The 24,735-nt window shown below is 46.1% G+C and overlaps 1 protein-coding gene across 1 annotated transcript in view; it reads left to right on the top strand.

Annotated features, from left to right (window-relative positions):
• The window catches only part of IGDCC3 (immunoglobulin superfamily DCC subclass member 3), a 187,842-nt gene that overhangs the window by 78,222 nt on the left and 84,885 nt on the right, over positions 1 to 24,735 (top strand). The window contains exons 3-4 of the mRNA XM_030192781.1: positions 19,205 to 19,349; positions 22,428 to 22,558. Of these exons, the coding sequence (XP_030048641.1) occupies positions 19,205 to 19,349; positions 22,428 to 22,558 (276 nt within the window). The remainder of the gene's footprint in view (positions 1 to 19,204; positions 19,350 to 22,427; positions 22,559 to 24,735) is intronic.

Here is a 24,735-nt window from a genome sequence, read left to right as displayed (position 1 = left end):
GTAAAAGGTATCCTATAGTGATGCGTAAAAATCTTCGAAACGTTCACTAATTATTATAGGATCAGTCTATAGTGCGTTATCATCTAGAATAGCAGAAATATGTTTTTCTTGTGCTCTTGCTTTAAGGAATTGAGCTAAAAGATGTCCACTTTTATTATTTTCCTAGTAGTATTATGCCGATTGCAAGAAGAGAGAATCGCTAGCTTTTCTGCTCAATACTGAATTATATTGGAATCTTATTTAGTTGTTGCAAAACCTTCAGGTCTGAGGGATTCAATTGGTGTGCGTTTTTTAATACTTTAATGGTAGATTCAAGTGTTCTAATTTCTTCTTGAGTTTTTTTTGTTCGTTTTAGCAGAATATGATATTACTCCCCTTCTGTATGCTTTGAAAGCATCCCACCCTATAATCAAATTAGTATCCATGGGGGGAATTTAGCTGAAAATATTCCTCAATGGCATTTTCTATTAAAATCAGGATTTTCAAGTAAAGGGAAATGGGACTTGATATACTGCCTTTCTGAGGTTTTTGCAACTACATTCAAAGTGGTATATTCAAAGTAGCACTTATTTTGTACCAGGGGAAATGGAGGGTTAAGTGACTTACCTAGAGTCACAAGGAGCTGCAGTGGGACTCAAACCCAGTTCTCCAGAATCAGAGTCCGCTGCACTAACCACTAGGCTACTCCTCCACTGGCGTAAAAGAAGTGGGAGAGCGACCAAGGATACCAGAAACTGGAGGATGTTCGCTAATAAACAATTTTATTAATAATTTGAAGACTCGACACAACGTCGTGTTTCGGCCGTCAGGCCTGCATCAGGAGTCTGCTTTGCACAGTGCTGCGTAGCAATGGTGACGACAAACCTTTTAAAATCTTACAGCTGACTCTAGGGCAAAATATTGCAAAATAACGTTGAAGATAATCCTTCAGACGTAACGTTGTAGTCTTTAAAAAGACTGTGTTTGGGAAAAAGATGCCGTCAGATGCGCTGCACGCGCTGTTCGTAATGCCGGCTTCTTTCAAGGCACTTTTTTTCAAACTACATTACGAACAGCACGTGGAGCGCATCTGACGGCATCTTTTTCCCAAACACAGTCTTTTTAAAGACTACAACGTTACGTCTGAAGTAGAGAGTTGCACGGGGACAGAAATCTTACCCATCCCCACCCGTCCTTGTTGGAATCTTACCCATCCTCACCCGTCCCCACTGGAATCTTACCCATCCCCACCCATCCCCGCAAAAATTTAAACCGTCCCCACCCGTCCCCGCAAGAATTTAACCCATGCCCACCCATCCCCGTAAGAATTTAATGGTACATAAAAGAAAATTCCAGTCAGCTCCCTCAGTCTCTCTCTGGTTTTGAGCCACAGCACTGTAGGCAAGGAAGGAACGGAAGTTGGAACTTGGAACACTCTGGTGCGCACATGTAAGATTTGTCTCTGATTCACTGGCAGTGTGTGCTGAGAGGTCGCCACATGCACACGCCAGTAGGTCAGGTGACATCTGATTCTCGTGCCTGTGTCAGAGCTGAGGTCTGTGCACCAGCCTGGGAGCAAAGAGGATTAATAGTAACATAGTAAGTGACAGCAAATAGACCTGAACGGTCCATCCACTCTGCCCAATAGTCACACTCATGATCAATTCATCATTAAATCAACGAGTGTGATATTATATACTTGATTATGGTCTTTCTTTCGTGTTTCTGGAACAAAGACCACAGGAGTCTATCTGGCTCCATCCTTATGTTCCAACTGCTGGAGTTGCCATCGAAGCCCACTCCAGCCTATTCATGTTCTCATTTGTGGGACACAGACCGTAAAAGTCTGTCCAGCACTGTCCTCGTGTTCCAGCCACTGAAGTTGCTGTCTAAGCCCTTTCCAGCCCATCCTACACCAGATTGCCATGTATGAGACACAGACCATACAAGTCTGCCAGGTATCAGCTCTAGTTCATCACAGCCAAAGTCGCCATCTAAGCGTCACTTGACACATCCACACACATGCAGCCATTTAAGGTTAGCTTTTATATAACTTCCGTTTTCTAATTAGAGATCCTCTGTGTTCATCCCACGCCTTTTTGAATTCCGTCATCATTTGTGACTCTACCACCTCCTTATTGGAAGACTTTCCACATTTATGCTGTTAAAGCAAGGAAGAAGAGGAGGAGGAGGAGGAGACAGCACTCAAATAAATTGGTATTCGGTAGATGAGAGGCTGGTGCAGGTGCAGCTTACACTTCCACGGGAAGCCTGCAGAACTGCTTCCGTCCCCGCGGGAACCTCACAGGAACTGCCTCCGTCCCCGCGGGATTCCCGCAAACCCCGTCCCCATGCAGCTCTCTAGTCTGAAGGATTATCTTCAGCGTTATTTTGCAATATTTTGCCCTAGAGTCAGCTGTAAGATTTTAAAAGGTTTGTCGTCACCATTGCTACGCAGCACTGTGCAAAGCAGACTCCTGATGCAGGCCTGACGGCCGAAACACGACGTTGTGTTGAGTCTTCAAATTATTAATAAAATTGTTTATTAGCGAACATCCTCCAGTTTCTGGTATCCTTGGTCGCTCTCCCACTTCTTTTACACTATTGTTTTTACCGTGGGGCGTTTGAGTTCTCCGCTTTTCTGGCGGATTTCCTCTCACATTTACTCCTCCACTGGCAACATTCCATGTAGAAGCCTGCCCTTGCAGATCAGCAACGCGGCTGCGCAGGCTTCTGTTTCTGTGAGTCTGACGTCCGGCACGTACGTCAGACTTTTTGTATAGACAATACCAGATATATTAAGAGATATTGATATTGTGGCATGATCAGATAAACCAATCTCTCCGATATCAGAATTTGTCACAGATTTTAATAAGGATGTGCTTATGACAAAAAGTCCAGTTGGGAGTAGGAATTGTGAGGATGTGAATAAAATGTGTATCCAGTTTCTAATCTGTGCTGTTATCAATAGAAATCAAACAAAATAAAACATGGAAAAGAAAATAAGATGATACCTTTTTTATTGGACATAACTTAACACATTTCTTGATTAGCTTTCGAAGGTTGCCCTTCTTCGTCAGATCGGAAATAAGCAAATGTGCTAGCTGACAGTGTATATAAGTGAAAACATTCAAGCATTACTATGACAGTCTGACAGGGTGGGAGGATGGGGGTGGGTAGGAGGTATGCATGGAGACATCAAAGCATATCATTGATATTCTAACAGGATGGGTGTGGATAGGTGAGGGGTGGGGTGATCAACAGAGACATACAGCTTTATGGTTTATAATGGGTTAGGAACCCCAGGTCCTTGTTAAGTCCTTTCTGTTGGGTGTTAAAATATTCAATCATTCTGACTTCAAAGGTCTTACGTTCTTGTATGGTTTTAAAGTTACCTTTCAGGATTCTCACTGTGAAATCACTGGTACAGTGTCCTGGTCCTGTAAAATGCTGACCAACAGGGGTGGGAGCCCTACTGGCACCAGTATTGTTCATGTGATGTCTATGTAAATTGAATCTTGTCTTAAGCATCTGGCCTGTTTCTCCAATATAGCATCCTTCGTTACATTTTTTACACTGAATGATATATACCACATTGGAAGATGAGCAAGTGAAAGATCCCTTTATGTTGAATATCTTTCCTTTGTGGATGACTTTGGGGTCCTGTGAAATATTTTGGCATAGTTTGCAACTGGATAAATTATAAGGAAGTGTGCCCTTCTGTTCCTTTTCAGTCTGTGATGGAAGTTTACTTCTGATTAGCTTGTGTTTTAAGTTGGGTGGCTGTCGGAAGGCCAGTACTGGTGGGGATGGGAATATCTCTTTCAGTAATTCATCCTCCTGGAGTATAGGTTGTAGATCTCTTATGATTTTCCTCAGTTTTTCCAGCTCTGGATTGTATGTCACTACAAGGGGGATTCTGTCTGTGGATTTTTTCTCCTTGTACTGTAGCAGATTCTCCCTGGGTGTTTTGAGGGAGGAGGCAATATTCTTGGAGATTATTTTGGGATTGTAGCCTTTAAGTTTGAAGGATGCAGCCAGGATTTCTAGGTGTCTGTCTCTGTCCCCTGGGTCAGAGCAGATACGGTGGTATCTTGTGGCTTGGCTGTAAATTATGGATCTTTTTGTATGTGAAGGATGGAAGCTGGAGTTGTGGAGGTAGCTGCATCTGTCTGTGGGTTTCTTGTATATAGATGTTTGTATACAGCCATCACTGATTGAGACCGTGGTGTCCAAAAAATTGACTTTTTCTGGGGAGTAGTCAATTTTGAATCTGATTGTAGGATGGTATGTATTGAAGGCAGAATAAAATTGTTTCAGAGTTTCTTCACCCTCCGTCCAAATCATAAAAATGTCATCGATGTACCGGTAGTATTTTAGAGGTTTGGTGTGATGGGCACCAGGACAGCACCCCAATATGCCAACCTTTTTATGGCTGAGCTGGAAGAGACATTTCTGAATACACACCAGAGCAAACCTCTAAAATACTGTACATAAATAAAAGCGAACCCCATTTGATTGGATGAACAGATAGGATTTAGTCATCAAGCCATGACATTTGCTAACAGCCGAAATTAAACATAGCTTTGATTGAGGGTTCAATCTTTTTTTTTTCATTTAACAGAATACAGCAAGTGCCCGGTTAGATTGCAAATTTGCTTCTAGCGCATTTACGGTGTTTGTTCCAGAGGTCACGCGTTCAGGTAGTGCACTTTTTCTAGTGAAAAAGGTGCCGGTACTCAAATGCTAGGCCACCCTTCAGGGGTGGGGGATAATCACTTAGGGACCCTCCCCACAATAGCCAGGCCCCCTGCAACCAGTCACAGAACCAATGACAAGGCAGAATTGGTGTGTAGAGCCTGAGCTCTTTCATTAAAACTTGGAGACCATGGGTCAATTTTAGCAGCCAATGGAAAAGGTGCCGGTACTCAGTACCCCCAAGTACCCCCTCAAAAAAAGCCCTGCGTTCAGGACTCCATGGGTTTGGTAGTGGGATGGAGCAGTAACGGTGCTGGGGGAGAGGAGGTTTAATTGTCGATTCCAGCTGAAAATCCTCTCTTCTTGCCTGTGCAGTCTCCTCGGTAGGAAACATCCCGACTGAAACACACGCTGAGGGCTAAACTTGGCCTGTGCGGTCCTAATTGCCTGGCTAGCAGCCAAGTTCAGCTGCGTCCCAGGACGGGGAAACTTCCACCCAGAAGCTATTTTCAGGATTTCTCTGCTGGCAAATAAATAGAATGAAGATCATTCTACGTAGGCGGTTGCATTTGGCCTAGTGCCTGAAGAATGGCTGTAATTCATTTTGAATTGCCTTGAAAGCGTTGCCAGCCAGCAGCTTGACAAGTCATTTCTAGCAGGAGAGGGGGTAAGTGAAGGCCAGTGTGTTCCAGCTGCAAGGATGAAGCAAAGACATACAGCTGTGGAGGCCCAGAAGAGATGCAGCTTGCCTTACCTTAAGACCTACCAAATGCCAGACTGGCTCAGCCTCAGACCAAGTGTCTCTTAGGGCCTGCGAGAGCTGGTTAAGTCTTTCCTGCCTGGGGTTGGAGCGCACATGGCTTGCAGCATTTTAACTCTGACCTGTGGACAGAGCAGCCTTTAATTTACCATTTGGAAAATATTTTCTCAGGCACGTGTCTTTGAACTGGAATGTCATCCCCCCTTCAGGAAGCCCTGCAGTGGTGCTTTGCTGCTGGGTCACACCAGGCCTCTGATCTGGATGGTTTTTACTTTTCTCCCTTTCCAAATTGCTACTGAATGGAAGATTGAGCCCTTTTATCACCACAGAGGTTATCAATAGAGATCAAACAAAATAAAACATGGAAAAGAAAATAAGATGATACCTTTTTTATTGGACATAACTTAATACATTTCTTGATTAGCTTTCGAAGGTTGCCCTTCTTCGTCAGATCGGACCCACACAATCATGAACCCTGCAAACATTGCTATAATGCCATCCCGACATTCTGCACAGTGGCAGTGAGCAAACGTTATTCTGCCAGGTTCGTCCCGGCCCCGTGCCCGGCAGAAGGAAGGACGCTTAAGAGTGTGTCAGTTTTCTCTATGGCACAAGCTTCGTTGAATGTGACCCGTGAAGGTATAATTGTTTATGCCAGAGCCTGCCACTGGTACTTAGGTTGTACTGGGAGAAGGGTGCTAGATTAAAGGTTCACCTAGAGGGTGTGATATCCTTGCAAGAGGACATAATGAGACTGGGTAGGGGTTACTATCAAGCTTATTTTCGAAAGAGAAGGACGCAAATTGGAAGATGGGCGTCCTTACAGGGTCGCCCAAATTGGCATAATCGAAAGCCGATTTTGGGCATCCCCAATTCCATCGCGGGAACAACCAAAGTTCTCGGGGGCGTGTCGGAGGCGTAGCGAAGGCAGGATTTGGGTGTGCCTAACACATGGGCATCCTTGACCCATAATGGAAAAAAAAAAGGGTGTCCCTGATGAACACTTGGATGACTTTATCTGGTCCTTTTTTTCTTATGTCCAAGCCACAAAAAGGTGCCCGAACTGACCAGATGACCTCCCCTTACTCCTCCAGTGGTCACTAGCCCCCTCCCACCCTCAAAAAAAAATTTTTTTTAAATATTTTTTACCGGCCTCTATGCCAGCCTCAAATATCATACCCAGCTCCATGACAGCAGTTTGCAGGTCCCTGGAGCAGTTTTTAGTGGGTGCAGTGCACTTCAGGCAGGCAGACCCAGGCCCATCTCCCCCCCACCTGTTACACTTGTGCTGGTAAACGTGAGCCCTTCAAAACCCATCAGAAACCCACTGTACCCACCAGGGGCGTAGCCAGACTTCGGCGAGAGGGGGGTCCAGAGCCCGAGGTGAGGGGCACATTTTATCCCCCCCCCCCCCCCCCGCCATTGTCGACCCCGCCACCACCACCACCACCAACAACAACTTTGATGACCTGGGGCAATGGAGGGTTAAGTGATTTACCCAGAGTCACAAGGAGCTGCAGTGGGAATTGAACTCAGTTCCCCAGGATCAAAGTCCACTGCACTAACCACTAGGCTACTCCTCCACTCATTCCACCAATAAGAGCCAACCTCATCAGTGATGTCACAATGGCTTGATTGCCCGATACTTGGCTCACTTCTGATATTGTGATGTCATAAGGGAAAGGGGGAAAGGGAAATGGGACTTGATATAGCTGCCTTTCTGAGGTTTTTGCAACTACATTCAAAGCGGTTTACATATATTCAGGTACTTATTTTGTACCAGGGGCAATGGAGGGTTAAGTGACTTGCCCAGAGTCACAAGGAGCTGCAGTGGGAATCAAACCCAGTTCCCCAGAATCAAAGTTCACTGCACTAACCACTAGGCTACTCCTACACTCATTCCACCAATAAGAGCCAACCTCATCAGTGATGTCACAATGGCTTGATTGCCCAATACTTGTCTCACTTCTGATATTGTGATGTCATAAGGGAAAGGGAAATGGGACTTGATATACCGCCTTTCTGAGGTTTTTTGCAACTACATTCAAAGCGGTTTACATATATTCAGGTACTTATTTTGTACCAAGGGCAATGGAGGGTTAGGTGACTTGCCCAGAGTCACAAGGAGCTGCAGTGGGAATTGAACTCAGTTCCCCAGGATCAAAGTCCACTGCACTAACCACTAGGCTACTCCTCCACTCATTCCACCAATAAGAGCCAACCTCATCAGTGATGTCACAATGGCTTGATTGCCCGATACTTGGCTCACTTCTGATATTGTGATGTCATAAGGGAAAGGGGGAAAGGGAAATGGGACTTGATATAGCTGCCTTTCTGAGGTTTTTGCAACTACATTCAAAGCGGTTTACATATATTCAGGTACTTATTTTGTATCAGGGGCAATGGAGGGTTAAGTGACTTGCCCAGAGTCACAAGGAGCTGCAGTGGGAATCAAACCCAGTTCCCCAGAATCAAAGTTCACTGCACTAACCACTAGGCTACTCCTACACTCATTCCACCAATAAGAGCCAACCTCATCAGTGATGTCACAATGGCTTGATTGCCCAATACTTGTCTCACTTCTGATATTGTGATGTCATAAGGGAAAGGGAAATGGGACTTGATATACCGCCTTTCTGAGGTTTTTTGCAACTACATTCAAAGCGGTTTACATATATTCAGGTACTTATTTTGTACCAAGGGCAATGGAGGGTTAGGTGACTTGCCCAGAGTCACAAGGAGCTGCAGTGGGAATTGAACTCAGTTCCCCAGGATCAAAGTCCACTGCACTAATCACTAGGCTACTCCTCCACAGTATCAGTCCATTTAGCCATTTCAATGGCCCAATACCAACTATATCAAAGTAGGTATTCAAAGCAATTTAAATGACCTGTAATGGCTTCTGTCTGGTTAAGTCACTTGTCTGAAGCTAACCAAAGACATTCATCAGCACTCGACCAGACTGCGCCACTGAAAATTCCTGGGTAGCTCCTAAGCCACAACTGGCTATTTTGGGAGTGTTCGCAGGGGGAGGGGAAGGGGGGGGGGGGAAGTTGGTACTTAAGCAGCTAGGACAACTGAATAAATGGGACCCCACAAAACACAGTCCTATCTTTATATGGTTCATCACAGCTGCTTCAGTGCTGAATATCACACTTTACTGGCAATTTTTTGGCTGCCTGAGTATACCCAGAAATTCAAGCTGCAGCCTGGACATGATCTGGCATTGAATTTCTGGGGATGAACACCGGTGGCAGTCAGCAAACGCTGAATGCTGCCAGCCGAATATTGATGCCGATTATTTCTAAAGATTTACAGAGGGGATTTCTGCATTGGTCCCCTCTGAGTATTGGGATAAACGTGTCCAGCACAATCCAGTCCAGTGATCCACTTAATGTCCACTGGCCCCTTACAGCAATATCTGAGCCTCCCGTTTTCCTAGCTGACTAAAATTGCAGATTTCAGAGATCTCCTGTCAAGAACGTAATTCATCCAAGTCACCAATTAAAGGGTTGGAGAAGAGACAGGCTGACAGAGGTATCAAAAGAATTGTCTGCTGACTTGCTGTTCTGCATTCTTCAGTTGCCTGCTCTCCTCTGTTTCTATGGCAAATTGAGGGATTAGGCCCGGCCTCCATAGCCCGGGCACCATTATCCCAGTCAACTGCCGGGGATAATTTCCAGAGGAATGGGCAGGTTAGGGCCTAATAAGACTGGCTCAGAAAATTAAGCAAACTGGTCTGGATAAGTGGTTTGTACTCTTCAAAAGACTCTGGTTTGGGAACCGAGCTGTTTTATATAAACCCGAAACACGTAATATGGTAAAGAAATGGAGGTTATTTCTGCAGCAGAATCGTGTGTGTGTGTTAAGGTGTGCAGAGAGTGGCCTAGGCCCAAGCGGCATGTTTCAATGTCATCTAAAACTTAACATGGTCAAAACCGAGCTTCTCATCTTTCCCCCTAAACCTACCTCTCCTCTCCCCCCTTTCTCTATTTCTGTGGATAACACTCTCATTCTCCCTGTCTCATCAGCTCGTAACCTTGGGGTCATAGTAACATAACAAAGTAACATAGTAGATGACGGCAGAAAAAGACCTGCATGGTCCATCCAGTTTGCCCAACAAGATAAACTCATATGTGCTACTTTTTGTGTATACCTTACCTTGATTTGTATCTGTCATTTTCAGGGCACAGACCGTGTAAGTCTGCCCAGCACTATCCCCGCCTCCCAACCACCAGCTCCGCCTCCCACCACCGGCTCTGGCACAGACCGTATAAGTCTGCCCAGCACTGTCCCTGCCTCCCAACCACCGGCTCTGTAACCTTGGGGTCATCTTTGACTCCTCTCTCTCCTTCTCTGCTCATATTCAACAGATTGCCAAAACCTGTCGTTTCTTTCTCTATAACATTAGCAAAATCCGTCCCTTTTTCTCTGAGCACGCCACCAGAACCCTTATCCACACTCTTATCACCTCTTGTCTTGATTATTGTAACCTGCTTCTCACCAGCCTCCCACTTAGCCATCTCTCTCCTCTTCAATCGGTCCAAAACTCTGCTGTGCGACTCATTTTCTGCCAAAGTCGCTTTGCCCACATTAGCCCTCTCCTCAAGTAACTTCACTGGCTCCCTATCCGTTTCCGCATTCAATTCAAACATCTCTTATTGACCTATAAGTGCATTCACTCTGCCGCTCCCCAGTACCTCTCCACTCTTGTCTCTCCCTATGCCCCCCCTCGAGTACTCCGTTCTGTAGCTAAATCTCTCTTATCTGTCCCCTTCTCCTGTACTGCTAATTCTAGACTCCGTTCCTTTTGTCTTGCTGCACCTCACGCCTGGAATGGACTTCCCGAGCCTGTACGTCTAGCCCCGTCTTTGGCCGTTTTCAAGTCCAAACTTAAAGCCCACCTCTTTACCACTGCTTTTGACTCCTAACCACTACTCACTTGCCCTGTCCTTTTTCCTCACTTATTTATCCCCTTATCCTTAATCGTTCTGTCTGTTTACCTGTCTTATCTAGATTGTAAGCTCTTTGAGCAGCGACTTGTCTTTCTGTGTATGGTGTACAGCGCTGCGTATGCCTTGTAGCGCTATAGAAATGATAAATAGTAGTAGTAGTACTCTGAGATTCTGCATGGAATCTTGGTACTCTAGGATTCCGGAATCTTGCTGTTCTTTAGGTTTCCACATGGAATGTTGCTACTCTGAGATTCTGCATGGAATCTTGGTACTCTAGGATTCCGGAATCTTGCTGTTCTTTGGGTTTCTACATGGAATGTTGCTAGATTGTAAGCTCTTTGAGCAGCGACTGTCTTTGTGTATGGTGTACAGCGCTGCGTATGCCTTGTAGCGCTATAGAAATGATAAATAGTAGTAGTAGTAGTAGTAGTAGAATATAGCTAGGAGGCATTATAAAGCAATTAGATGGGCTATGTGACCTCCTATCTGCCACATTTCATACTCATTAATCATCTGTCTCCTGTGCTGTAATAAACCTTCTTATTGGATGTGATGCAATAATTTAATTCTTTATTTATTTATTGATTGCATTTGTATCCCACATTTTCCCACCTCTTTGCAGGCTCAATGTGGCTTACAATATATCATGAATGGTGGAGATATATAAGAAAATAGACATTTAGTATTACATAAGGATCTTGGGTAACATGATAATGATAAGACATGATAGTAGTGTAACAAGCAAATATTTTAAGACATCTGCTTTGTGTCATGCATAACCTGTGGCTAATTTCTTGTTTGGAACGGGATGGGGGGGGGGGATTGAAGGAGTTCCTCAGGGGGAAAGAGTACTCACCTCTCTGGTGTTCAAAATAGCCTCCCTTTGCAAAATATCAGCGTTTTAAGAAAACTCCAATCTTCTCCCTTCTTCTGGAAGAGGCCAGAAAGACTGATAATAGGATATTATTTTGCCTATTACTGAGGTCAGACTATAACTTAAATTCTATTGGTTAACTTAGATTGTGAGCCCTCCTGCGACAGGTGTACCTGACTGTAACTCACCTTCTAACTACTACTAACTAACTAACTAACATTTCTAAAGCGCTACTAGGGTTACGCAGCGCTGTACAATTTAAACATAGAAGGACAGTCCCTGCTCAAAGAGCTTACAATCTAAAAGACAAGAGAACAATCTAGAGGACGAGTGAACAGTTAATCTGATAGGGTGGATAGATTGGGGCATTCTATATTTCTCAAGCGGTTAGGCGCCGAAGGCAGCATTGAAGAGGTGAGTTTTAAGCAGAGATTTGAAGATGGGTAGGGAGGGGGCATGGCGTATGGGTAAAGGAAGATTGTTCCAGGCATAGGGTGAGGCAAGGCAGAATGAGCGGAGCCTGGAATTGGCAGTGGTGGAGAAGGGTACTGAGAGAAGGGCTTTGTCCTGTGAGCGGAGGTTACGGGCGGGAACATAGGGGGAGATGAGGGAGGAGAGGTAGTGAGGAGCCGCAGACTGAGTGCATTTGTAGGTAAGGAGGAGGAGCTTGATTTGTATGCGATATCTGATCGGAAGCCAATGAAGTATCTGATCGGAAGCCTTGAGCTAAGACTGAAAAAGGTGTGAGCAAAATCCAAATAAATAAATAGCGGCGATAGGAATTTAGGAAGGCGACTGCTTGACTCTCAGCTCCCATTCATCAAGTCATCAACCAGGTCACCCTACCGAAAACCAACTCTCCCATCAGCAACAACCAACCCTCTGTGCCAAAGGAATATTCAGTTCCTTCTTAAATGGCAAAAGTTCCTCTCACCATGCAGCTCACTTGAGAGAGCAATCCACAACCGAGGTGCCTTTAAAGCATATTGTCCATGACACATCAACTGAAGGAATGGAACCTCAGAAGCTTAGCTGAAATTGGATGGCGGAGCAGGTGGGGGGAAGAGGGGTTGGTGGTTGGGAGGCTAGGATAGGGGAGGGCAGACTTATACGGTCTGTACCAGAGCCAATGATGGGAGGAGGGACTGGTGGTTGGGAGGCGGGAAATACTGCTGGGCAGACTTATACAGTCTGTGCCTTTTCTGCCTCGCCTCACCCCATGCTTGGAACAAACTCCCTGAGCCCATACGCCGGGCCCCCTCCCTACCCATCTTCAAATCATTGCTCAAAGCCCACCTCTTCAATGTCGCCTTCGGCACCTAATCACTTCATCTCTTCTCAGGAAATCTCATCTACCCCAACTTGACATTTCGTCTTTTAGATTGTAAGCTCTTCTGAGCAGGGACCGTCCTTATTCGTTAATTTGTATAGCGCTGCATAACCCTAGTAGCGCTCTAGAAATGTTAAGTAGTAGTAGTATTAGTAAAAGGACAGGTACAAATTCAAGGTAAGGTATACACATATGAGTTTGTCTTGGGCAGACTGGATGGACCGTGCAGGTCTTTTTCTGCCGTCATCTACTATGTTACTAACTGAACTATATTGATTCCAGGAATAACAAATTCTTGCCCTTCTACTATGTGAGAGAAGAACGTGGCAGGGCCGGTCTTAGGCATGGGCGACAGGTGCGGTCGCACAGGGCCTTGCGCCTCCAGGGGCCCCACGGCACTAGCCTCCCCCCCCCACCTGTGTCCGCCCCGGTGGTCCAGCGACCCCCCCCCCTCCCCGGGGCAGGAAAGAGCCCTGTTTCTCCCTCTCAACTTACAGTTGAGTTAACAGCATAACAATAGTAAAATGACCCAATAAAAACATAAATACGGTGAACGAGGTAAACTGGAAAACAGGAAATTGAAACCTAATGATAGGACTTACACGAAACAGTATCAGAAATCTACACATTTATCAGCATTGTAGAACAATCCGATACCACTGCTGACCAAAACAATGGATGGACTAGTAGCACAACAATGAATAGAACACCTAACATAGTAACATAGTAGATGACGGCAGATAAAGACCTGCATGGTCCATCTAGTCTGCCCAAGATAAACTCATATGTGTATACCTTACCTTGAATTTGTACCTGTCTTTTTCAGGGCACAGACCTTATAAGTCTGCCCAGCACTATCCCCGCCTCCCAACCACCAGCCCCGCCTCCCATCACCGGCTCCGGCACAGACCCCGTACAAGTCTGCCCTCCCCTATCCTAGCCTCTCAACCACCAACCCCTCTTCCCCCCCTCTTCCCCTAACGCACGACTCAGTCCTTCACCGCTCTCAACCAGGCTTCAGACCAGGCTACAGCACTGAAACAGCCACAGCCACCCTGAGGTGGAGTCGGCATTTAGCCGGCAAAGTGGCAATATTCAGCATTTAACCGTCCGAGGTAACCACATCAATGGGACCACATGAAAATCAGTCCTGTCTTTATGCTGTGCCCCCATAGCTGGTTAAGTGCTGAAAATTGCACTTAACCGGCTATCCTTTAGCTATCTCTGCAAGCCCAGAATATTAATGGCAAAGCCCAGACGTGGCCCGACATAGAATTTCCAGGCACGACACCGGCAGCAGTCAGCAAAATGCTGAGCATCACCAGCTGAATATTGATCCCTGCAACACCTTCACCTTGCCAGGGCTGCTGAGAGACAGGGGAAAGGGAATGGGATTTAATATGCTGCCTTTCTGTGGGTTTTGCAACTACATTCAAAGCGGTTTACCTGGGGCAATGGAGGGTTAAGTGACTTGCCCAGAGTCACAAGGAGCTGCAGTGGGAATTGAACTCAGTTCCCCAGGATCAAGGTCTGCTGCACTGACCACTAGGCTACTCCTCCACTCCTCCACAGACAGAGCCACTTTCCCCTCCCCCACCTTGGAATGGTCTGCTATTTTAAGAGTCTGTCCTGAATCTAACGTTAAACTCTTTGCATGGGACACTATCAAAATCGCAAAACCACAACACTTTTATCTTCTGCTTATTTAGCATTAGAAAATGTTCAGGCGTCTATTGGTCAATAAGTGAAATATACATCAAAGTATCTTCAGACTTTACTGAAGCGGGACGTATGTTCTTCCTTCTTAAGCAATATGTCTTTTTTACTCAAAAATTATGCGAACCAACAAAGCACTTTCTCCATAATACCTAATTCACTCAATCTAAGTAGAAGCAGAGAATGATTTCTTGCATGAAATGCTGCTGATATGTCGAAAGACGTTTGGACAAGTTGATTAGTTTTATAGACTTGGGAGAGTCATTGTTCATCCCTGGAAATTTGCTAAGCGAGAGAAATCTGAATTTTCAGGTCTCCTGGGTAGTTTTTGATCCAAACTGGCCATGTAGAAATATGCTAGCCCTTGCTCTCAGTGGAATACAGGCCAATGGCTCATGCTAAGAGCTAGGCCTCTTAAAATCAAAAATCATCTCTGACACAAAATACATTTCATTGCAGCAAATGCTGAAGTGAGTTCTCAGAGAGCTGACAGGGGAGGGGGGGGTCTGCTCTATCAACAATGCTGGGACTGGCACCTGCAAGAAGTCATGAGCGAAGATGTTTTGGCTAATGGACGATAGCATTGGGTCAGATGCAAGTAGGATGAGAACATCCAAAGAGGGGGCTAGAGGAGGGCTTGGGAACATGTGAAGTCATTCTTATCAACTGATAAGGGCCAGAGAGTTCTGGTGAGAAAGCTAGGGTCCACTGGAATGAATAGAGTCAGAAGGGTATAAAAAGGCCAGTCTGAAGGGTATCAGCCCAGAGAAGAGGGGAGAAGGCTGAAGAAGGCTGGAGAGAGAGGACGTGTCGTGAAGTGCTGTTCCACTATGTGAATGCCTGGTTGCCTGTACTGCCTTTGGGTAAGATACTGATGCTAATGAACTATATTCTTATATTTACTGAATACTGGGTTTCTTTCTAATTATGGAGCTTGCTACTGCCCAGACTGTGTAAAGCCGTCATGAGCAGATACAAGGTGAGAGTAACGTGCAATCCTTTTCAGGATAGTAGAAAGGCCATGGCTTCCGCTGCCCAAACCGTTCTGGCAGACCCAATTATATTCAGCCACCATCAGAGACAGGATTCTGGTAGCTCTCATCCTCTCATCACTTTTGCACCTGTCTACCTTGGAATTGATTTTCCCAGAGCAGCTTTGTAGCCTTGCGCTTTGCAACTGTTGCGAACTGGCAAAACCATGTATACAAATGTGAAAATCAAACTTGCATGCATTGCTTCCCTGTCATGATTGGAACAACTCTTTTTAATCCAACTAAAAGCATAGACATCATTAAAGGATGGGGGATGGGGGAGGGGCACCATTTTCAGTTAGTTCAAATTAGGCTAAAGTTATCCAGCAAGACCCTTTAGAAAATTCTTCTCCCTATGACAAATGCCAGGAGTGGAGAGTGGACTTTTCTTGAAAAATGCAATCTGCATGTGTCGTTTTCTGATTCCATCTGGAAACGCTGTCCCTAAATGTGGATAAAAGACAAGTATGCATAATGCGGATGTACAGAAGAATTGTACTTGGATCAAAAGAGAAGTTTTCAGTGGATGAAACGACGCCTCTGTGAGGAAAGGCTAAAGAGGCTAGGGCTCTTCAGCTTGGAGAAGAGAGGGCTAAGGAGAGATATGGTAGAGGTCTATAAAATACTGAGTGGAGTGGAACGAGTAGATGTGAACTGCTTATTTAATCTTTCGAAAAGTGCAAGGACTGGGGGACACGCAATGAAGATACTAAGTAGTAGATTTAAAACAAATCTGAGAAAATATGTCTTCACTCTATGTGTAATTAAACTCTGGAATTCGTTGCCAGAGAGTGTGGTAAAAGCAGTTAGCTTAGCAGGGTTTTAAAAAAAGGTTTGGTTAATTTGCTGAAAGAAAAGTCCTTAAGCTATTATTCAGATGGACTTGAGGAAAATCCACTGCCTATTTCTAATTCTGGGATCTTGCCAGGTACTTGTAACCTAAATTGGTCACTGTTGGAAACAAGATACTGGGCTTGGTGGAACTTCAGTCTGTCCTAGTATGGCGATGCTTATGTTCTTATGAGAGCCAGGTCATTCTGTTTGTGTAAATGGCCTCAGAATAAATAGTATCTAATACCTCCTTGTATGCTGTCATTATGGTAAATATTTTAGGGGTCGATATTTAAAGCGATTGAACTGGGCAGGAGAGGCTCCTGGCTGGTTAAGTCACTTGTGCCAGGCTGTCCTCTGATACTAAACTGCTTTTTTGTGAGTCTCTCTTAACCAGTTAATGCCACTGAATATCAGCACTAGTTGCTAAACTGAAAACGGACTATTTTTTGGGCTCTCGCTTAACCCTCCATTAACCCAGGTACAAATAACCTTAGGGACAAAGTATCTGCAAAAAAATGGTATGTGTAAATCATTTTGACTGTATCTATGGAAAGTACGTAAGCTACACTGGCTGCCGGTATCTTACAGGGTTAAATGTAAAACTCTTATGTTTGATTTTCAAGGCCCTCAGACAAAATGGGCCAGAGTACTTAAGGAATAAGTTAGCCCTTTACACACCTTTAAGACCTCTAAGGTCCTGTCAAAGATCACCACTATCTGTACTTTCCTCAAAAGAAATTGTAGGATGTGATACCTGCCAGCCAGCCTTCTCAGAAGTAGCCCCCACGCTCTGGAATTTACTCCCAGAGGGCTACGTATAACTCAAGACTACTTCTACTTCAGGAAGCAGGTGAAAGCCTGGCTCTTCTCCCAAGCCTTTAATATATAGGGTGACTGACTATACACTCATCCTGGACTAGGTTCGCTACATACACTGTAATCAAGGGCATAGCTGCTATGGGGCCCCCTGCCGGCGACCCTCTCAACCCCCCCCCCCCGCCGCCAACCTGCTGCCTGCTACCTTTGCTGGCGGGGGACCCCAACCCCCGCCAGCTGAAGTCTTCTTTCTTCGTTTGGGTTCTGACTCTAACGTCAGACTCACAGAAACAGAACGAAGCCCTGCAGATTGCAAGGCTTCATTATGTTTCTGTGAGTCTGTGAGTTGTACGTGCAGGACGTCAGACTCAGTCAGAAACCAAACGAAGGAAGAAGACTTCGGCTGGCGGGGTTTGGGGTCCCCTGCCAGCAAAGGTAGGCGACGGCGGGCGGGGGGTTCGAGGGGGGGGGTGAAAGTTGTTGGAGGTGTCGACAATGGCGGGCGGGGGGGGGGGGGTCGGCGGTGCCGTGGGGGGGGGGACTAAAATGTGCCCCCTCACCTTGGCTCCTAACCCCCCTACCGTTGAAGTCTGGCTACGCCCCTGCTGTATCTTAGATCAGTTCCTTATCTCTTGCTTAACTATACAAAGAACTTACCTTGAGTTTAACTAACCATCAAATTATCCCAACTGACTTTGTTCCATGCATCTTGTTCCCATCATATATCTGCTCTTGGTCTCTCAGCTTATTTAGTTGTGTCATTAGTATTATGCTAACATTGTATTATATCTCTGGTGTTTGAATTCCAGTGCTGTTAAATGTGTATATTTTAGACATTGTTTCATGGTAGCTCTGTTATTGGGTTTCAATTTACGGTTTTCAAGTTTACCTCATTTATTGTGTTTATGTTTATTCTTGGTTATTTTACTATTGTTATGCTGTTAACAAAATTGTAAGTTTTGTATTAAACTGTACCAGCTGTACTCCGCCTTGGGTGAATCTCTTCATAGAGGCGGTTAATAAATCCCAATAAATAAATAGAAGGTTAAGTGACTTGGCCAGAGTCAGTAGTAGCTGCAGTGGGAATTGAACCCAGTTCCTCAGGATCAAAGTCTGCACTAACAGCTAGGCCTACTCCTTCCCTCTATTTAATGATTAGGTTGTAACTTTATATAGGGTGAAGAAAGCTGTTTATTACTTCAGTGAATAGGCTACAACATGAAAAACAGGCGGTTCTCACACCACACATTGTCAAAGATTTAGGAGAATTTAACTTAGTGATACCCAACCTGAGGAAGAGCTGCTCTCTTATAATAGAGCAAATATGAGCCCGGCCTGAGGAAAAGTCAGGTCTCATTTAATAGTGCAGACACGATCCCAGCCTGAGGAAAAGGTAAGTCTCTGGGGGCACTTTTTCCAAATGGGTTAGTTTTGTGATGAAGCCCACTTCTAAGCTAGGGTATGTGCCGCATTATCTCAATCTCTCTTTAACAGCACACACAGAGGACAGTTCTCTAACTGGGTGCCCCCTTTTAAGTGTCCCAGTGCTGGGTGGGGCACCCCTATAACGGGGTCTGGGCATTAGCATGCCTAAATCTAGGCATGCCCATTGTGCCAGGTGAACAGCAGGTGTACATGGGCAATGTCTAAGTGTGTAACGCAGGGCATGTCACTTATAGTATTCTGTCAGTTGTGTGTGGCTGCCCCTCCCATGTCCCGCTACATGTGTGCCACGTGTGAAGTTATGTGTTGTAGCACTTACGTGGCTACTGCTCCTCTGCACAAAAGTGCCCCTTTTCTGTGTAATTAGACTCTGGAATTCGTTGCCAGAGAACGTGGTACGGGCGGTTAGCTTGACGGAGTTTAAAAAGGGGTTAGATAGATTCCTAAAGGACAAGTCCATAGACCGCTATTAAATGGACTTGGAAAAATTCCGCATTTTTAGGTATAACTTGTCTGGAATGTTTTTACGTTTGGGGAGCGTGCCAGGTGCCCTTGACCTGGATTGGCCACTGTCGGTGACAGGATGCTGGGCTAGATGGACCTTTGGTCTTTCCCAGTATGGCACTACTTATGTACTTATGTACTTATGCTCTGTTATAGAGCTGTCTTTATGGCGTCAGTGTGGTGAGAGGGCAGGCTCCTCTCTGCTTGTCCGCAACGTCCTGTGAACGGTTCTTATTCACCTCTTTCTTTTCTCTTCCCTGCCAGTCATGTCAGATTTCCACGTCCTCCCAGAGAACACGGTGATGGAAGAAGGCGGTGTGGCGAGGTTCCAGTGCCAGGTCCACGGCCTCCCGGAGCCTGTAATAACGTGGGAGAAAAACCAAGTCCCTGTGGACACGGACAACTTCCGGTAAGAGCTGTCTAAATACTGAGCAGGAGATTGAAGGGGGGCAGACTCAAGAAAAATGTCAGGAAGTATTTTTTCACGGAGTGAGTGGTGGATGTTTGGAATGCCCTCTCGCGGGAGGTGGTGGAGATGAAAACGGTAACGGAATTCAAAAATGCGTGGGATCAACATAAAGGAATCCTGTTCAGAAGGAATGGATCCTCAGAAGCTTAGCGGAGATTGGGTGGCAGAGCCGGTGGGGGGAGGTGGGGCTAGTGGTTGGGAGGCGGGGCTAGTGCTGGGCAGACTTCTACGGTCTGTGCCCTGAAAATGGCAGATACAAATCAAGGTCAGGTATACACATAAAGCAACACATATGAGTTTATCTTGTTGGGCAGACTGAATGGAGCGAGCAGGTCTTTTTCTGCCGTCATCTACTATGTTACTATGTTACAAGAAGGAGAGCTCAGTCTGACAGAGGGGGATTTACTATCACTCTTCAGTAAGGCCGAGAGAACTGTGTTCCGTTCAATTTGAAAAGAACTTTTGCAGCTTACCTGCGTAAATGCGACGTCAGCACATGGAACTTCCAGTACTCTGTAGGTTATGGCCCTGATTTTATATATGGCAATTAAAGTTGCACGTGCAACTTAATTGATTAACAAGCCAATCGGCACCACTGACAGGCAATTATCAGCACTAATTGACACTAACTACAATTTACATGCGCAACTTTTTAAGTGTATTCTGATAACGGTGCCTGTAAATTCTAATAGCAAATCTCAAAAGGGGGCGTAGCCACAGGAGGGGCATGGGCGGGTCATGGGTGTTCTCAAAAATTACACGAACTGTTATAGAATACACTTAATTCACACCTAAGTTAGGTGCAAGCATTTACACCAGGTTTTAGTTGGGGTAGATGGTCGTGCCTAAATTTTAGTTTGGGATGGGCGCTATGCGTATTCTATAATACACACCTAACTTTAGGTGAGGTTTATAGAATAGCAGTAAGCGAGATTTTTTTCAGCGCCATATATAGAACCTGGCCCTATGTGCGTAAGCGGCAGATCTGCCTGTGCTCCTCCCATATGAACGCCTCTCTTGCATTTACACATTATGCCCTTCCAGAACAGCTCTTAGTCACCCTGCTACTGTCAGATATGGTGAGTTCCTATGCCGAGCAGTGTGCTGCCGGGTGTGAAAAGACACAGACCCGGGTTATGCTTGGCAGCCGAGCAACCCCAAAGTTCACCTGTGGTGACCGCTGTTTCCCGAGGGTTGAGCCCCCAGGTGCGGGCGGCTGACAGGACTTATATTGAGAAGTCAGGAAAGGGGCACCCAGAGAGACCAGCCAGAGGAGAGCAGAAGGAAGAAGTTCAGGAGCGGGCCACAACAGAGTGACAGGCAGTAGGTTAAGGAGTGTCTTGGGTCCAGGCAGGTATACAGGCGGGTAACTGACCCGGGAGTCACCAGGTCCAGGCAAGATATTCAGGCAGGCAGTAGTCAGGAGAATAACCAGGTCCAGGCAGGATATCCAGGCAGGCAGCAGACAAGAGAGTAACCAGGTCCAGGCAGGATATCCAGGCAGCCAGCAGACAAGAGAGTAACCAGGTCCAGGCAGAATATCCAGGCAGCCAGCAGACAAGAGAGTAACCAGGTTCAGGCAGGATATTCAGGCAGGCAGCAGAGAAGAGAGTAACCAGGTCCAGGCAGGATATTCAGGCAGCCAGCAGACAAGAGAGTAACCAGGTCCAGGCAGGATATTCAGTCAGGCAGCAGACAAGAGAGTAACCAGGTCCAGGCAGGATATTCAGTCAGGCAGCAGACAAGAGAGTAACCAAGTTCAGGCAGGATATTCAGGCAGGCAGCAGACAAGAGAGTAACCAGGTCCAGGTAGGATATTCAGGCAGGCAGCAGACAAGAGAGTAACCAGGTCCAGGCAGGATATTCAAGCAGGCAGCAGACATGAGACTAACCAGGTCCAGGCAGGATATTCAGGCAGGCAGCAGACAAGAGACTAACCAGGTCCAGGCAGGATATTCAGGCAGGCAACAGACAAGAGAGTAACCAGGTCCAGGCAGGATATTCAGGCAGGCAGCAGACATGAGACTAACCAGGTCCACGCAGGGTCTTACAGTCAGGCAGCAACCAGAAGAGTAATCCAGGTACAAGCAGGGTCTTAACAGGCAGCAAACAGAAGAGTACGCTGAAGAGAAACGCTTACCCAAATAGAAGCCGAACCAATGAGGCAGAGGGAAAGCGTCCCAGAAATAGTGCAGGCTTTGTGACGTAGACAGGAACCAGCTGAAGAAGAGAGCTTCCATAGGTCAGGTAGGCAGAGAGAAAGTCAACACAGGTGCGTGGTAGAAAGGTAATTAAAGAGCCTGGAAGCCAGGCAGAGAGAGCAGATCCAGGTGCATGAGAGCAAGGCAATCAAGGAGCCTGCAGTCAGAGAAGAAGTACACAGACATGGCTCAAGGTTGAGCCAGTCAAGTGTATATGTGCGTGCAATGGGTGCGCAAATCCAGCGCCAAGTATTGCCCGTCAAGGGACTGAAGGTGGGAAGGAATTTGGGATGGATGTGGGGCATCGCCAGACATTATACATAAATCAACGATGTTGTGGGGTTTATATTTTTAAAGTAGATAAACTTATGTGTTCAAGTTTCAGTGCAGAAATAATAGGGAAAATGTATCCATATAAAATTATCTGGACATATTCAGTCTTCAGATTACACACATAACTGGAGACATTATGCCTGTCTGGCTGAATATTTATCTCATAACTAATATTATTGGGTGAACCAAGGCACAGACAGATAAAGTGACTTGAGCAAGTTCACATTCAAACCCTGAAGCAGAGCAGGGATTAGCACCGAGGCAGAAGGAGAACCAAGGGGCTTCTTTAAGTTCGCACACAGACTCGGTGACAGAGTGGGGATTAGTGCTGGGGCACAGGGAGATCCAGTGGTTCCCAAAGGACCCACTTCTGTACTGACAGGTGTGAAGGGCGAGGGAGGATGAAGAGTGGAGACAGAGTCAGAAGAGAAAACTGGGCAAACTGTCCCGTGGGCTGACGCTTGCTGTGCTAATCATGTTTTAGGTACACCCTGCTCCCCACCGGAGTCCTACAGATCACTGGCCTGAGGACAGAAGATGCCGGACTTTACCGCTGTGTCGCTACAAACCTTGCGAGTGTGAAGTTCAGTCCGGAGGCCAAGCTCACCATATCAGGTTAGTCACTGGGGGGGGGGGGGGGGGAGCAGGATTGGGAAGGATGGTACATCGGCAGCTCTGCTCTCTGCTCCATTTAGTAACTGGGAAGGTGGTATGGGGCAGCTCTACTCTCTCTCGCTCTCCTGAAACCCAAATCAGCAGCCAAAATTTGCCGTTCAGTTTCAGCCAAAAAAGAAACTGGCTCCTTCCCCTCCCCCACCCCACCACAGCCCCTCCGTCCTCCCACCAACCAAAAAGGCCCTTCTTGGGCCTACTTTTAATTGCCCTGGTGGCCTAATGCTGGTGCTCCCTTCGCTTCCCTACGGGCTGTCCAGGTCTACCTTTTAAAAGTCCTATAGGGGGGTGATCAAGTCAACGCGAGCGCGCAAGCCCATTAGCGCCGTTTTTGCGCACGCTTTTAACAACGTGGGATGATCAACGTGGTTACCGCCATAAACTGCAAGCGCGCCAGGCACTTGCGCACATGACATTTCAATGTAGTCAATCTCATGTAAAGAAGGTCATTTCGCGTTCCTCCTGGATGATCGAAAGCTAGCGCCTCATGAACAGAGGTGTTGAACGCCGCTATGCTGAAAAACAGCGCTGCAGAATAACGCCAGGTCCTAGCTGGCATGCTTATGGCGTAGGTCCCACCCCGAAAAAAACGAACTTCAAAAACTTTTGTCTTTTTGAGTATATTCTTCGCTATGCCTCCGTCCCTGCGACGGCAGTTGAGGACCATATAGCGCCGGGGTTTGATCATCGGCCTGCTGGTGTTCTAGTGGGCCTCTTCTGGGCAACAGTGATCTCTGGTCGCTCTTGCTCCCGCCGTTTCCTCAGCCAGTATGGCTGCTAGGACTTCTCACGAGGCAAGAGATACTAAAGGCCGTTTTAGGACAGGAACCAGCATAAGTAGGAATAACCTCCAGTCCCTCCTGCTTATGCTGATTTCAGTCCCAAAATGGCTGCTGAGACCCCCCCTGTGGCAGTCCCAGCAGCCATATTGGCTGAGGAACCAGCAGCGACTGGTCATCGCTCTTGCCCAGAAGAGGCTACTAGACCACCAGAAGTTTTAAAATGGAGGCGGAGGGGGGGGAGGCATTTAAAAGTAGGCCCCAGGGAGTGCCTTTGGGTGGGGGGGCTAGCCCAGGAGGTGGTTGGGCAGTCCGGAGGGGGGACCTGCAGCACTGATTTCAAAGGGAATATGAATCCTCTGCTGCTTTGGGGTAGAAGGTTCAGCCTCTGAATCTGTTCCTTGTGTTCTGTTTCCTTTCCTCTTCCTAGAAAGTAGGATTAAATGGTCAATATTTTCAACGGGGAAGGGTTAATACTAATAGTGGAGTTCCCCAGGGGTCTCTGCTGGGACCGCTGCTTTTTAACATATTTAAAAATGACCTGGAAACAGGAATAATGAGTGAGGTGATCAAATTTGCCGACAGCACAAAGTTCATCAAAGTTGTTAAGTCACACAAAATGATTATGAAAAATTGCAAGAGGTCCTCATGAGACTAGGAGACTGGGTAACCAAATCTCAGACAACATTTAATATGAGCAAGTGCAAAGTGATGCATGTTGGAAAGAGGAGCCCAAACTAGCTCCGTGATGCTAGGTTCGATATTAGGAGTCACCATCCAAGAAAAAGATGTAGGTGTCATTGTTGATGGTACGTTGAAACCCTCTGCTCAGTGTGCAGCAGCAGCTAAGAAAGCAAATAGAATGTTAGGAATTATTAGGAAAGGAATGGAAAGCAAAAATGAGAATGTTGTATCACTCAATGGTGCGACCGCACCTCGAATATTGTGTGCAATTTTGGTCTTCGTATCTCAAAAAAGATGTAGCGGAATTATAAAAGGTACAGAGAGGGGTGACACAAATGATAAAAGGGATGAGATGACTTCCCTATGAGGAAAGGCTAAAGCGGCTAGGGCTGTTCAGCTTGAAGAAGAGACGGCTGAAGAGGGATATGATAGAGGTCCATAAAATACTGACTGGAGTGAAATGGGTAAGAGTGAATCGCTTGTTTGCTCTTTCCAAAAATACAAGGACTAGGGAGCATACAATGAAGCTACAAAGTAGTAAATTTAGAACAAATCGGAGAAATATTTCATCATTCACTGTTTAATTAAACTCTGGAATTTGTTGCCAGAGAATGTGGTAAAAGCATTTAGCTTAGCAGGGTTTAAAAAAGGTTTGGC

This window comes from Microcaecilia unicolor, chromosome 1, assembly GCF_901765095.1.
Source record: "Microcaecilia unicolor chromosome 1, aMicUni1.1, whole genome shotgun sequence".
In the NCBI taxonomy this organism is placed as follows: domain Eukaryota; kingdom Metazoa; phylum Chordata; class Amphibia; order Gymnophiona; family Siphonopidae; genus Microcaecilia; species Microcaecilia unicolor.
Note: the sequence above shows the minus strand (reverse complement) of the source record. Positions and strands in the feature narration are given on the sequence as shown.